At 46.0% G+C, this 16,247-nt stretch overlaps 1 protein-coding gene across 1 annotated transcript; it reads left to right on the top strand.

Annotated features, from left to right (window-relative positions):
* The first annotated feature begins 233 nt into the window (after window positions 1-233).
* Window positions 234-9,028, top strand: LOC134342014 (zinc finger protein 239-like). The gene is made up of 2 exons (XM_063039955.1): window positions 234-328; window positions 8,181-9,028. The coding sequence occupies exon 2, from the start codon at window positions 8,589-8,591 to the stop codon at window positions 8,886-8,888; it is 300 nt and encodes a 99-aa protein (XP_062896025.1). The 5' UTR covers window positions 234-328; window positions 8,181-8,588; the 3' UTR covers window positions 8,889-9,028.
* The last annotated feature ends 7,219 nt before the right edge of the window (window positions 9,029-16,247 follow it).

Here is a 16,247-nt window from a genome sequence, read left to right as displayed (position 1 = left end):
CGCTTCACAAACGCCCCAACTTCCCTCGGAGGGAAATGGAAATAAATCAGAAAGCGGACATTTACTTTGACGGTTGTCCCGCCGTGACGGAAAGTTCGGGAGACGGTGTCAGCGGGGGTAACGCCCTCTCGGCTTGTCCGCCTCCGCTATTGGTTGTAACCAGTGATTGACAGAGCTTCTCACCAATGGGAATAGCGCAGCGCCTGAATCCTCTGTTGACGGCGGTGGGAGAGGGGCTGGTCACGTGATTAGTAGCCCTGCCGTTAAACCGACCAAGCTCGAGCTCACCAGCGCGCGGGGCACAAAAGGCCCCGGATGATCGGTTGAGGTAAGAAGGGATCTCCGGGTTGGGGGTCTCACCGGGCGGGCGTTTTCAACACCGACTTCGGGTAGTTGCTGTGAGCTCCGGACTCCGTGACCCGCAATCCCGGGACAGTCCTGCTCTCTTCCCTCTCTCTCAGCCCCACCATCCGTACACGGGCCCCGGGGAGCTTCCGGCTGATGAGGGAATGGGAACCGATGGATCTCTCAGACAGAGCTGAGCTCCAGCTGTCTAAATGCAAGGATCGGGAACTCGGAGAAAGGGAACAAAATCTTTTACATCAGCTGTTGAGAAAATCACCTTTGTTCTGCCTCCAGTCACAAACAAGAGAAAATCTGCAGATGCTGGAAATCCAAGCAACACACACAAATTGCTGGAGGAACTCAGCATTAGTACTCTTTTCCATAGATGCTGCCTGGCCTGCTGAGTTCCTCCAGCATTTTGTGTCTGTTGCTTGTTCTACCCCCTCTTGTTCTGGACTTTTCTACCCGTGAGAATATGTTTTGTCCCACTCTCTCTGGGTACATAATGATATCAAACACCTTTGCCCTGGGCAACAAGTAGCTTTCACATCACAAATGTGCCAGACTCCAATAAGACAGACTACTGCCCTTCCCTTCATATTCATTGGCATTGCCATCACTGAGTTCACCACCATCAGTCACCTGGGGGAGGGTTCAGGAGAAATATTTATGTACAATACAGAAACTGGTGTTACCTGTGTGTATTGTGGTGATGCAGAAGTTACTGGAGAATTTGCAAGTGGGATGAAGTGGAGTGATATTTGGAAATCTGACCTTTTTAAGCGTCCTTCAGCAAGCAAATCACATATGGACAGTGTGCAACAGCTGTGGAGAGAAAATCCTTCATTACCTGCTACAGGCCTACTATACAGGTTGTGTGAGAGTGCAGATGAACTTGATCAAACCCAGAGGACATCAAAGTTCTTATTGACAGTGATTTGCTAGCTGTTAAAATGAATACCTCTCTACTTAAAGTATACTCTGCCCATGTTGCCACTGAGTTAAAAAAAAATGCATCGTAAAAGCTTTATGTGTACACTCATTACAAGTTAGAGGGGACATTGGTGGGAAGGTGGGGAGACCTCCAGTGTCCCCGATGCCCTCACCTACAAGATGTACATCCAGCTGCAGCTTGTAACCCTGCAATTTACAGAGTTGGAACTTGAAATGGATGAATTCCAGATCATCCAGGAGTTGGTGGGGGGGGGGGCGCGTTGGGACAGATATGACATGAAGAGAGGTGAGTTACACCCAGGGTGCGGGACACGGGAAACTGGGTGAGAGTCAGGAAGGGGAATGAGGTGAAATGGCCATCGCAGAGTAATCTTGTGTCCATCCCACACAACAACAGGTGGGTCCACTTTAGAAACTGTTGGGGGGATTACCTGGCAGAGGAAAGTCAAAGGGGTGAGAGGGGATTCGTTAGTGAGGGGAACAGAACAAGAGGGGACTAATATCCCAGTGGTGAGGCTCGCTGGTGCTACTGTGGGGAGAGGGTGATGTGGTTAAAATAAGTTGTAGGGGGAATGGGAGCCAGACTGACAGAACAGATAGTGGGGAGGGTGAATTGAATTGAATTGACTTTATTACATACATCCTTCATATACATAAGGAGTAGAAATCTTTACATTACATCTCCGTCTGAATGTGCAATGTGTAATTTATGGTCATTTATAATAAATAGTCTGTACATAGGACAGTTAATATAACATAGAAATGCAATTGTATCAGCATGAATTAATCAGTCTGATGGCCTGGTGGAAGATGATGTCCCGGAGCCTGTTGGTCCTTTTGCTGTGGTACCGTTTCCTGGATGGTAGCAGCAGGAACAGGTTGTGGTTGTGGTGATTTGGGTCCCCAATATCCTTTGGGCCCTTTTTCACCCAGAGGGTTGTGGTTCTGTGGATTGCTCTGCCTCAGAAGGCAGCGGAGGCCAATTCTCTGGATTCTTTCAAAAAAAAATGGTTCAGCACAGCCAAGAGGGGCCAAAGGGCCTGTTTCTGTGCTGTAGTTTCTATGGTTTCTATGGTTTAACACTGAGATGCAGTTGGTGAGTATGCTTTCAATGGTACAGCGGTAAAAGTCGGTCATATCCTGGGACAGAGGTGAGCTTTATTGATGCTCCGCAGGAAGTAAAGGCGCTGTTGTGCCTTTTTGATCAGGATGGAGGAGTTCAGGGACCAGGTGAGATCCTCGAAAATGTGGACACCAAGGAGTTTGAAGCTTGATACACGCTCCATTACAGATCCGTTGATGTAGATGGGGACGTGAGTGTGGCTCCTAGCATGCCTGAAGTCCATAATGATCTCCTTGGTTTTCTGGGTGTTAAGGGCCAGATTGTTGTTGTCACACCACGCGGCCAGGTACTGGACCTCGTCCCTGTAGGCTATCTCGTCATCCCCTCTGATCAGGCCAACCACCGTGGTGTCATCTGCGAACTTGATTATGGAGTTAGAACCATGTACAGGAACGCAGTCATAGGTGAAAAGGGAGTACAGAAGAGGGCTCAGCACACAGCCTTGAGGCACGCCGGTGTTCAGGGTGAGAGTGGAGGAGGAGAGGTTGTCTAACTTAACTGATTGGGGTCTGTTAGTCTGAAAGTCCAAGGTCCAGTTGTAGAGGGATGAGCTGATACCAAGCTGGTGAAGTTTGGTGATCAGCTTGAAGGGGCTTACAGAATTGAATGCTGAACTAAAGTCAATGAACAGCATTCTGACGTAGGAGTTGGGGCTGTCCAGGTGGGTCAGGGCAGAGTGAAGTGCTGTGGAGATGGCGTCCTCTGTTGACCTGTTGGTGCGATCGGCAGATTGATGGGGGTGCAGGGTAGTGGGCAGACAGGATTTCAGATGTGATAGAACCAGTCTCTCAAAGCACTTTGCAATGATGGGAGTGAGTGCAACTGGGCGGAAGTCATTCAGGTTCGTGGCAGTGGAATGCTTTGGCACTGGCATGATGATGGCGATCTTGAAGCTTGTGGGGACAAATCCCTGGGCCAGGGACAGATTAAAAATGTCCGTGAAGACCCCGGCCAACTGCCCTGCACAGACTCTGAGCACACGGCCAGGTATTCCATCCGGACCAGCTGCCTTCCGTACATTCACCCTGCTCAGGGTGGCACAAACATCGGAGGTGGAAAGTGAGAGAGACAGTTCACCAGGTGGGAGATCCGTTTTGAGGGTGACCTCCTTGTTCTCTCGGTCAAAGCGAGTGTAGAAGTAATTGAGCTCATCAGGGAGGGAAGCAGAGCTGGAAGGGGGCACAGAACTGTAAACATAACTTTGCTGAGTCAATTAACGACAGCACAATAAGATCGTTACTTATTTTTCACCTGTTTATTTCTTCGAGCTTAGCCGACGAGTGAACTTGGACCCGACATGAGGGAGAAAATCTTTCTCGTCTCCCTGGCGGTTCAACAAGTTCACTGCCTGATGTCAGAATTGTCAGAAGTTATAAGGCCACCGATAAAAAAGAACAATCAGTCTGATAACCACTCCGGCCAAGTCAATGGACTATTGATACAAAGAACAATCAATCAGCCACCTTAATTAAAGAAAAGAATGTCCGACCAGGTTTGCTGGAGCCACAACTTAATTACAAAGAGAAGAACATCTGTCAAATTTATGCTTTAAATAAAAGGGAATGTTCTGTCTAATTTCCATCATGTGGATCTGGGCGAACCTTAAACATTAATCTTGCTCCAAAGGAAGCAGCTGTGAGACATTATTCGAACATACTGCAGCCACAGACATAGTCAGTACTTAATTCATTGTTTACAGGGATCTGAGAATCCCCCATTCCCTTAAACTTCATCAATGAGCATAGAAGTAATTGAGCTCATCAGGGAGGGAAGCAGAGCTGGAAGGGGGCACAGTACGAGGAGGTTTGAAGTCTGTAATGACCTGTATGCCATGCCACATGCGCCGGGGGTCCCAGGAGTTGAAATGCTCCTTGAGTCTCTGTTTGTATATGTGTTTAGTCTGAGAGATTCCCCTCCTCAGGTTGGCCCTGGCTGAGCTGTAAACCTTCCAGTCTCCAGACCTGAAGGCTGAATCTCTGGCTTTGAGCAGGATGCAGACTTCTCTGTTCATCCACGGTTTCCGATTGGGGAAAACTTTTATTTGTTTTTGTGATGTCACTCTATCTACACACTTGTTGATGTGCTCAAGGACAGAGTTGGTATATAAATCAATGTTAATCTGAGAGTCTGTGGTGGCATGGGCAGCAAACGTGCTCCAGTCTGTGTGCTGGAATTGGTGCTGAAGAGCAGAGTCAGCCCCCTCCAGCCAGATCTGAATAGTCTTCATTGTGGGTTTCACACGTTTAATGACCGAGCTATACGTAGGAAGCAGATACAATGAAAGATGGTCGGACTGTCCCAGGTGGGGGAGGGTAGTGAGTTTGTCAGCATCAGCCACATTTGTGTAGACATGATCTAAGGTTTTATTACACGTGGTGGTGCGTAATACATTTTGGTAATATCTTGGAAGCACGGTTCACAGGTTACAATGATGAAAGTCCCCAGCGACAGTCAAAGCTCCGTCTGGATGCAATGTCTGCAGCTTGCTAATAGCAGCACTGAGGTCTTTCATGGCTACTTTAGCATTAGCATCCAGTGGAACGTAAACTGCGACAGTAATGATGCATGTTTTGTGACAATGAGGGAGAGTTTGTTTACTTGACACCAGTCAGATGTTGTTCAGACCTCAGATAGTGTCAGCAATCAAATGGTTGAGCATGGTGCGATGAATGTGCTGAGCTGTGTATATCACAATGCAAGAAGCGTTGTAGGAAAGCCAGATGAGCTCAGGACAGGGAATTCTGATATTGTAGCTATTATTGGGGACTTGGTTGCACCCAACAATCTGAGGGATTTAGAGGAACAAATTTGTCAAGAGATCGCAGACCATGTCAAGAAACAAAAGTTAATTTAGTAAGTGATTTTAACTTTCCATGTATTGACTGGGACTCCCACACTGTAAAAGCACTAGATGGGGTAAAGTTTGTCAAATGTGCCCTTAATCAGTACAGAGAATTCCTGATGTAGAAGTGTGCAATAGGCTGATGATCCAGGGCTGGTGACAGAAATGATTGACCATAATGCCATGAGATTCAAAGTAAATATGGAAAAAAGAGTGGTCTGGACCATGGGTTGAGATTCTAAATTGGAGAAAGGTCAATTTTGATGGTATCAGAAAGGATCTGACAAGTGTGGTTTGGGACAGGCTGCTTTCTGGCAAAGGAGTACTTGGTAAGTGGGAGACCTTCAGAAGTGAAATTTTGAGGGTGTAGAGTTTGTATGTGCCTGCAAAATAAAAGTTGAAAGTTAACTGGTGCAGGGAACCTTGGTTTTCAAGAGATATCGAGGCCCCGGATATTTTGTTCCTCTAAATGCCTCAGACTGTTGGGTGCTACCAAGACTCATTAATGACTACAATATCATAATTCCACCCCCTGAGCTCATCTGACTTTTTTTTTTAGTCGTCTTCTGTTGGTTTCTGAAAGCTTCCCAATCGTTTTTGCTCTTTTGTTTGCCCTCTCTTTGGCTTTTATGTTGGCTTTGGCTTCTCATTTCACCCACGGTTGTGTCCTCCTGCCTTTCCAATGTTTCCACATCTTTTGGATGTATCGATCACTGAGCTCCCAAATTGCTCCCAGAAACTCCGGCCATCGCTGCTCCGTTGTCACTCCCAACTTTTTCCTTCCAAACAAGTTTGGCTGGCTTCTGTGTCATAGAAACATGGAGAAGTTCAGTATGGAAACAGGCTATTTGGCCCATCTTTTTGCACTGCGGACCGGTTTAATATTGACAATATTCTTGCGGACTGACCGACCCAGGGGTGGGGGAGGGGGTGGTGGGTAGGGTTGCCAACGGACAAGTGTAGCAGTCAAATACGTTGCGTTTACCCAGAGAAAGACTACAATGACCATGAAGCCTTGCACGGGCACCAGTGCGCATGCGCGTCATGACCTGCCGATTTTTCCTGCAAATCCTTTTTCGTGATTCTGTTCGGAGTGGCGGGGGCGGGGGGGGGCGGTGTTAATCACGACTGGAATATAGGTGATAAATGGCTAATACACCCAATTTCATTTCTAAAAGGGTTTATCTAACGAATTTAATATTAAACACACAGCACATATTTTCCTCGCATGAATATAGTGATAAGTCAATTATCAGAGGAGCTTGAAGTTAGTGTTGAACAAACTTCCAGTAGAAGTGGCAGAAGCAGGTTCGATATTATCATTTAAAGAAAAATTGGATAGGTATATGGACAGGAAAGGAATGGAGAGTTATGGGCTGACTGCAGGTCGGTGGGACGAGGTGAGAGTAGCGTTAAGCATGGACTAGTAGGGCAGAGATGGCCTGTTTCCAAGCTGTAATTGTTATATGGTTATATAAGTAAGTCAATAGCATCATGACATTTTAAGTAACATTTGGATTTCAAACACACAGCACATATTTTCCCCGTATGAATATATAAGATCATTGCAACACACCAAAATCGCTGAATCAGTGGGAGCCCTGGGCTTGTTTCCCTCCAACAACACGGTCCTATCGAGGGATGATGGGAGACAGCAATACTCGAAGTGAGTTCCTGTCCAGTCTATTCCGCAATTTAGTTTTCATTGCATTCATTGCAGAAAACTCCGCTTCGCAGAAAAATGTTGGAAATGGAAGCAACGTTTTCAGTGCTCTCGTGGCTATCTCAGGATATTTAGCGTTGACTTTGATCCAGAATGCCGACAGAGATGTTATGTCAAACATATTTTTCAGCCCGCCGTCATCTGCAAGCTCGAGGAGTTGATCTCCTTCCCGCGCTGACACAGATGACGTGCAGGTCACGACCTCGCATGCGTAATGGCTGATCAGTGGCCGTGACAGGGAATGAGAAAAGGTGCGCTGACTCATTACGCCAAATCATATCATTGCCTTGCGGCCCGGTAGCACATGCTTTGCGACCCGGTGGTTGGGGACCGCTGGTCTAATACAATTACCTGCACCGAGACCATCGCCCTCCATACCCCTATCATCCAGGCTCCCATCCAAACTTCTTTGAAATGGTGAAACCGAGTTGATATTCACCACTTGTGCTGACATCTCAATCCACACTCTCACGACCATTGCAGGAAAGAGCTTTTCCAAATATTCCCATTAAATTTTCACCTTCCTCACTTACCCATGACCTCTGGTTGTCATCCCACCCAACCTCAGTGGAAAAAGCTGCTTGCATTTACCCTATCTATACCCTCATAATTTTATATACTTCTAACAAATCCTCAAAGCAATGTATAATTTCCTTGTTTATGTTTAGAGCCTTTTTTAGATGTATAAGATGATGAGGGGCATTAATCGTGTGGAGAGCCAGAGGTTTTTTTCCCAGGGCTGAAATGGCTAACAACAGGGGGCATAGTTTTAAGGTGCTTGTAAATAGATACCGAGGGGATGTCAGGGGTAAGTTTTTTTACACAGAGAGTGGTGGGTGCGTGGAATGCACTGCCGGCTATTTGAGTGAGTGTTTCAGTTACTGTGGGGCCAGGAACCCATGCAGCTCAGTGGGAACAGGGAATAATACCAATGGAGAGAGTCAGACTGAGCCAGGTCACAGATTGGAGATGGCAGAAATGCCCCATTCTTATAGAGACAGGAAGAGCATCAGAGAATTTGATGGCCATTTCAGATACCAGCACTGTGCCCAGTTAGAAGATGATTTCTCTCTCCAACTTGGGTTGAACCTCACTGTAACAGTGTGATGCCAGATCAAACCTTGGCAACTCAAGTGATCTCATCTGAAATGTTGTCCGTCACTCATTGATCGATATTGTAAATCTTTTTACAGATTAAAAATGACAAGGAATTTGTCTACGGGAATCTCGAACACAACACGCCAGTTTTGCTGTCTTTGTCCAGATATTTAAGAAGTGGAGCAAGGGATTCACTCGATCATCCTTCCTGCTCAGACTGTGGGGAGAGATTCATTTGATCATCTGACTGACTGACACGCCCGTCATCTTACACAGGGGAGACACCGTTCACCTGCTCAGACAGTGGGAATGGATTCACTCCATCATCTCAACTGAAGGTACATCAGCAAGTTTACACTGAGACAAGCCCATTCACCTGTTCTATGTCTGAGACGGGATTCAGTCGGTCTTCCCACCTGTGGGCACACCAGTCTGTTCACACTGAGCAGAGGCTGGTCATCTGCTGAATTTGTGGGGAAGGATTCACGCGGTTATTTGACCTAATGGCTCACCAGCGAGTTCACACCAGGGAGCGGCCGTTCACCTGCTCAGACTGCGGGAAGGGATTCACTCAGTCATCTAACCTGAAGGTACATCAGAGAGTTCACACTGGGGAGAGGCCATTCACCTGCTCGGACTGTGGGAAGGGATTCACTCGATCATCCCAACTGAAGGTACATCAGCGAGTTCACACTGGGGAGAGGCCGTTCACCTGCTCAGACTGTGGGAAGGGATTCACTCGATCATCTGATCGACAGATACATCAGCGAGTTCACACTGGGGAGAGGCCGTTCACCTGCTGAGTTTGTAGGAAGGGATTTACTCAGTCATCTCATCTGCAGATACATCAGCGAGTTCACATAGGGCAGAGGCCATTCACCTGCTCAGACTGTGGGAAGGGATTCACACAGTCAGCTCACCTACAAGAACACCAGTCAGTTCACACTGGGGAGTGGCCATTCACCTGCTCAGACTGTGGGAAGGGATTCACTTGCTCATCTAAACTGAAGGTACATCAGCGAGTTCACACTGGGGAGAGGCCATTCACCTGCTCAGTCTGTGGGAAGGGATTCAATTTATCATCTCATCTGAAGGTAGATCAGCGAGTTCACACTGGAGAGAGGCCGTTCACCTGCACATACTGTGGGAAGGGATTCACTCAGTCATCCGACCTACTGAAACACCAGCGATTTCACACTGGGGAGAGGCCGTTCACCTGCTCAGTCTGTGGGAAGGGATTCACTCGATCATCTGATCTACAGAGACACCAGCAAGTTCACACTGGGGAGAGGCCGTTCACCTGCTCAGACTGTGGGAAGGGATTCACTCGGTCATCCCAACTGAAGGTGCATCAGAGAGTTCACACTGGAGAGAGGCCATTCACCTGCTCAGACTGTGGGAAGGGATTCACTCAGGCATCTCACCTATTGAGACACCAGTCAGTTCACACTGCGTAGCGGCCATTCGCCTGCTCAGTCTGTGGGAAGGGATTCACTCGATCACCTGATCTACAGATACATCAGTGAGTTCACACTGGGGAGAGGCCATTCACGTGCTCAGTCTGTGGGAAGGGATTCACACAGTTAGCTCGCCTACAAGCACACCAGTCAGTTCACACTGGGGAGAGGCCATTCACCTGCTTGGTCTGAGAAGGAAGTCACTCAGTTGTCCAACCTACAGAGACACCCGCGTGTTCATATAACCATATAACAATTACAGCACGGAAATAGGCCATCTTGGCCCTTCTAGTCCGTGCTGAATGCTTACTCTCAAGTAGTCACATCGACCTGCCTCTGCCCTCCATTCCTTTCCTGTCCATATACTGATCGAATTTTTTTTAAATGTCAAAATCGAACCCGCCTCTACCACTTCTACTGGAAGCTCGTTCCACACAACTACCATTCCCTGAGTAAAGAAGTTCCCCCTCGTGTTACCCCTAAACTTTTGCCCCTTAACTCTCAACTAATGTCCAGTTGTTTGAATCTCCTACTCTCAATGGAAAAAGCCTATCCACGTCAAGTCTATCTATCCCCCTCATAATTTTAAATACCTCTATCAAGTCCCCCCTCAACCTTCTACGCTCCAAAGAATAAAGATCTAATTTGTTCAACCTTTCTCTGTAACTCAGGTGCTGAAACCCAGGTAACATTCTAGTAAATCTCCTCTGTACTCTCTCTACTTTGTTGACATCTTTCCTGTAACTCGGTGACCAGGACTGTACACAATACTCCAAATTTGGCCTTACCAATGCCTTGTACAATTTTAACATTACATCCCAACTCCTATACTCAATGCTCTGATTTACAAAGGCCAGCATACCAAAAGCTTTCTTCACCACCCTATCCACATGAGATTCCACTTTCAGAGAACTATGCACCATTATTCCTAAACATGAGGAATTCTGCAGATGCTGGAAATTCAAGCAACACACATCAAAGTTGCTGGTGAACGCAGCAGGCCAGGCAGCATCTCTAGGAAGAAGTACAGTCGACGTTTCATGGGTATGGTGAATTTCTACCACAGTTTCCTCCCCTCAGCAGCCCGAATCATGCGCCCCCTGTTCACCCTGATGTCGGGTAAGGGCAAGGACATTACCTGGGATAAAGAGGCCGCGGCCACTTTTGTTAAAACCAAAGAAGCCTTAGCAAACGTCGCGATGCTAGTGCACCCCAGAATGGACGTTCCTACTGCCCTCATGGTGGACGCATCCAACACAGCAGTCGCTGGAGTGCTGGAACAACTCATCGAGAGTCGCTGGCAACCCCTGGCATTCTTCAGCAAACACCTACGACCACCCGAACTCACGTACAGTGCTTTCAACCGGGAGCTATTGGCACTATACCTGGCAATCCGGCATTTCAGATATTTCTTAGAAGGTAGGCCCTTCACCGCATTCACAGGCCACAAACCGCTTACCTTTGCGTTCACTAAGGTGTCCGACCCCTGGTCGTCCCGCCAGCAGCGACATGTGTCCTACATCTCCGAATACACGACGGACATCCGGCATGTCCGGGAAAGGACAACGTCGTGGCGGACGCACTTTTCAGACCGACCATACAGGCCCTGTCCCAGGGGGTGGACTATGCAGCGCTGGCAGAGGCACAGCAGGCAGACGATGAGATCCCCAGTTACAGGACAGCAGTCTCCGGTTTGCAGCTCCAAGACCTCCCCGTAGGCCCAGGTGAGAGGACCCTACTGTGTGACGTAGCTACCGGCCAACCATGCCCCATCGTCCCAGCAGCCTGGCGCCGGCGGGTGTTTAAATCCATTCACAACTTAGCGCACCCCTCCATCAGGACAACCGTCCGGCTGGTCTCCAACAGGTTCGTGTGGCATGGACTGTGTAAACAGGTCAGTGAATGGGCCAAAACGTGCATGCAGTGCCAAACGGCCAAGGTGCAGCGGCACACCAAGGCTCCGCCGCAGCGGTTCGAACCCACCCGCCGGAGGTTCGACCACATCCATGTGGATATCGTGGGGCCCCTGCCAGTGTCACGAGGAGCGCGGTACCTCCTAACTATGATAGACCGGTTCACCAGATGGCCAGAGGCAGTCCCGCTCACCGACACCACCTCCGAATCCTGCGCCCGAGCACTGATCGCAACCTGGGTAGCCCACTTTGGGGTACCGGCCCACATTACCTCCGACAGGGGCGCCCAGTTCACCTCCAGCCTGTGGTCGGCTATGGCCAGCCTTTTAGGATCACAGCTACACCACACAACTGCCTACTAATCACAGTCGAACGGACTAGTGGAGCGTTTCCACCATCACCTGAAATCGGCTCTCATGGCCGGCCTGGAAGGGCCTAACTGGGTGGACGAACTTCCCTGGGTCCTGCTTGGAATCCGCACTGCACCCAAGGAGGATCTGCACACCTCATCGGCCGAGTTGGTGTACGGCGCACCCCTGGTAGACCCAGGAGAGTTCATACCAGCCCCAAGGGGGCAAGAGGAAGAACCCACAGCAGTCCTGGACAGACTACGGGAGAGGCTCGGTAACCTGGCCCCCATACCCACTTCACAGCACGTACAGAGCCCGACCTGCGTACCCAAAGACCTGCAGAACTGTAAGTTTCTTTTTGTACGACGGGGCGGACACCGGGCACTGCTACAGCGGCCCTACAAGGGGCCGTTTAAGGTGAACAGGAACAACGGGTCCACGTTCGTGCTGGACGTTGGGGGGAGAGAGGAGGTTTTCACGGTGGACGGACTCAAACCGGCCCATGTGGACTTGGCGCAGCCAGTCCAGGCTCAGGAACCGTGGCGCAGGGGCAGACCTCGCAAACAGAGGTCGATCCAGACTGTGGACACTGGGGGATGTATCGCCGGTTCTGGGGGCGGGGGGTGGGTTATGTGGCGACCCACTTTCTAGCACACAGGAACCGGCGCACGCCGGCAGAGAGGCCGGCCCCAAAAGGTGCGCCAGGCCATCTTCAGCAGCAGGGGGGAAATCCCGCACGCGGAAAGGGTCTGCGATTATGCATTCCCCACAGCAGTCCCACCCAGGGAGGGCGGGAACAGGAAGGCTTTAAAGCAGGCCGCGAAGTTTGAATAAATTTCTTTTATCACAATTCTAACTCACTGACTATGTGTGGTTATTTTTAGCGCTGTGTGTAGCACACCACTACAATATAATATTTTCGAGTCTGCGAGCCAATACTTTGGATAAAATTTTAGTATCGAACCTGAGTAAAGAGATAGGTCTATATGAAGAACATTCAGTCGGATTCTTATTCTTTTTGAGAATGAGTGAAATGGAAGCTTCGTAAAAAGACTGCGGTAGTCTTCCTACCTTAAAGGAATCTGTAAGGGTAGAACATAAGTGTGGTATAAGCAAGGAGGAAAAAGCCTTATTAAACTCTTCAGAGAATCCACGGGTCCTGGGGATTTCCCGGAATGCAAATCTCAAATAGCCTGAGCAATTTCCTCCTGGGAAATAGGTTGATCCAATTGCCTACGATCATCTAATGAAAGATTAGGGATATTTAATTGATCTAAAATATTATTCATTGCAATATTATTAACAGTCAGAACAGTACAATTTAGAATAAAATTCCCTAAAAGTGGCATTAATTTCAAGGTGGTCAGTTGTCATGTCCCCATTCATTTTATGTATTTCTTTAATTTGCCGCTTGGCTGAAAATGGCTTCAATTGATTAGCCAGTAGCTTACCAGTTTTATCTCCGTGAATATGAAGTTGACTGAGAGAAGACGGTGGTGTGATGAAGCGTACAGCGGCCACTCCAGTGATGAATATTGTTATTTGTCAAGTAGGATGCCGTGCACAATCCTGATTTGATGCAGATGGATGTAAGAAGCAGGGAGGAACATCTGGTGTAGCTTCTGAAATGCCTGTTTCGCTGCCGCTGCTACTGTGCGATCCAAAATCTCCGGAGGGGAAGGCCCCGAATCCTTGGCTTTGCCTGTTGCTTGGCGGCCGGGGCCAGGGTCGAAGCACTCGGCAGAGATGGTGCTCAATGTCGGAGGGCTGGTCGGAGGCTCGACGTTTTCGGACAGACTCAGAGTCAGCTGTGGTCGGGTGCTTCCAGGGTGCTGCATTGGCAAGTTTGCGGCGCTGGAGGTTCATGGCGGGGAGAGTTTCATCCTTCTACCATCTGCGTGAGATGATGGGGCTATCGGGACTTTGAGACTTTTTGTTTACCGTGCCCATGGTCTGCTCTTTATCAAATTATGGTATTGTTTTGCACTGTTGTAACTATGTTATAATTATATGTTTTTTTTTCAGTTTTAGTCTTGGTCTGTCTTGTGTTTTCGTAATACCATACTGGAGGAACATTGTATCATTTCTTAATGCATGCATTACTAAATGACAAACGAGGACTGAGTGTCCTCATAATCTAATCTATCTTTTAAAAGTTGGCTTTCAATTGGATACATTAAAAGAAGATTATATTTAGTTTTGGTTTCAATATGTCTCTTATATGTTTCAGGATCAGGAACCAAAGCATATTTATGGTCCAGTTGCTTTAACTGATTGGCTAATTCATTTCTTTCTTTGTTAGCTTTTCTAATGATGGTTGCAGTATAAGAAATAATTTGACCCCGGATGTATGCTTTAAAAGTATCCCATATAATAAGGCTAGACGTCTCTTCCAACGTATTTTATTCAAAAAAGTAATTTGATTCTCCATATTTTTTTAAAAATGCTCATCAGATAACAGAGTTAAATTAAATCGCCAAAATCTACTCATGGGGATAGGACCAGGAAGATTTAAAGATAGAATTACAGGAGAGTGGTCAGAGATAACAATCGCTTTATATTCAATTTTTTTTTCAAACTAATGGAATCATTTGAATATCAGTAAAAGAAGTCAATCCCGGTATAAGAATGATGGACATGAGAGAAAAAAGAACACGCCCTGTCAGTCGGATGAAGTAAACGCCAAGCATCAACTCTACCACATATAGTTAGAAAAAATTGGATAAACAAAGCTGATTTATTAAGTGTGGCTGGTTTAATAGATGAATGATCTAATACTGGATCTAACCAGCAGTTAAAATCTCCTCCCATCACAAGGGAGTAAGTACACAAATCTGGCAAAAATGAAAACAGATGTTCAAAAAATCCTGGATCATCTACATTGGGGGCCATATACATTAGCCAAAAACAATCAAGTTACTGTCTAAACTCCCTGATACAATAACAAATCAACAACTATTAGGGTCCGAAACAACTTTTTGCTGAATAAAGGAAACTGTTATTACCTACAAAATGCAAAACTCCACGTGATTTTGCATTAAACGAAGAGTGGAATTGCATACCCTTCCACCCAGTAAAAAAACGTAAGCTATCACAGCTGCGTATGTGTGCTTCTTGTAAAAAAAAAAGTGCTCTTATTTTTTTAATATAAGCTAACACTTTGTTCCTTTTGATGTGGTGATTCAGCCCTTTCACATTCAAACTAAGTAGGGTAATATTTCAAACCATTTTAAATACCAATCAACATGTAATTAAAAAATCTGGCCCTAAGTTATTAAAACTAGAAAGCAGACCGTAAAGTAAGATATTCAAACAATCATATATATTTTTTTCTTTTTCAATCTTTTTATTAGTATCATAATAATAAACATACCACAGTATTGATACAAAATTATTGGGAATACAGCATCGTAATTTTCATAGTTAAATATAAGCCCAGTTGACACGAGTATTAAATCTCCCTATCATACATGATACAGATGAACAATATAAAACAAAAAAATCTATTAAAAAAATCATGAAAAAGAAAAATAAAACAAACATATACCCCCGAAAAAAAAACGAACCTAAACAATGTTAATCAACTAAACTAAAAAAAAAGGCATGGACTGTTTTGTAATGTCGTTAAAAAAAAGGAACCATTAGTGTCGTTGACTCCGTTCCTCTCACCATGTATTACAAAGAAATAAAATAAGTTTGGAAAAGGTCAAGTTACATCATATGAAAGTGCTGAATAAATGGCCTCCAAGTCTTTTCAAATTTAATAGAGGGATCATAAACAACACTTCTAATTTTTTCCAAATTTAAACACAACATAGTTTGAGAAAACCAATGAAATGTGGTGGGAGGATTAATCTCTTTCTAATTCAGCAAAATTGATCTTCTAGCCATTAATGTAAGAAATGCAATCATCCGACGAGCTGAAGGGGTTAAATGACTTGATTCTATCATTTGTAACCCAAAAATGGCAGTAGTAGAGTGTGGTTGCAGATCAATATTCAAAACAGTTGAGATGATATCAAAAATATCTTTCCAATATTTTTTCAACAAAGGACATGACCAAAACATTTGAGTTAGAGAAGCTATCTTGGAGTGACATCTATCACACATAGGATTTATATGAGAATAATAATGAGGTAATTTATTCTAGACATATGAGCCCCATGTACTACTTTAAACTGTATCAACACATGTTTAGCACATATAGAGGATGAGTTAACTAATTGAAGATTTTTTTCCCATTTTTCAATTGGTACAATAATCTTAAGTTCTCTTTCTCAATCAGTCTTAATTTTATTAGATACAACTGGACATATTTTCATAATTATATTATAAATAATTGGTATTACACCTTTCTGTGTAAATCTTTTGTGTAAGGCTTTAAATCTATTTTTTTTTCCAAAATATCCATTGAATATACAAACGTTTGTAAATTCAGGAAG

The sequence above is a fragment of the Mobula hypostoma genome, unplaced genomic scaffold, assembly GCF_963921235.1.
Source record: "Mobula hypostoma unplaced genomic scaffold, sMobHyp1.1 scaffold_111, whole genome shotgun sequence".
Classification (NCBI taxonomy): Eukaryota; Metazoa; Chordata; class Chondrichthyes; order Myliobatiformes; family Myliobatidae; genus Mobula; species Mobula hypostoma.
Note: the sequence above shows the minus strand (reverse complement) of the source record. Positions and strands in the feature narration are given on the sequence as shown.

Coding starts and splice junctions, on each gene's coding strand:
- LOC134342014 (XM_063039955.1), top strand. CDS start 8,589: ATGGCTCACCAGCGAGTTCACACCAGGGAGCGGCCGTTCACCTGCTCA.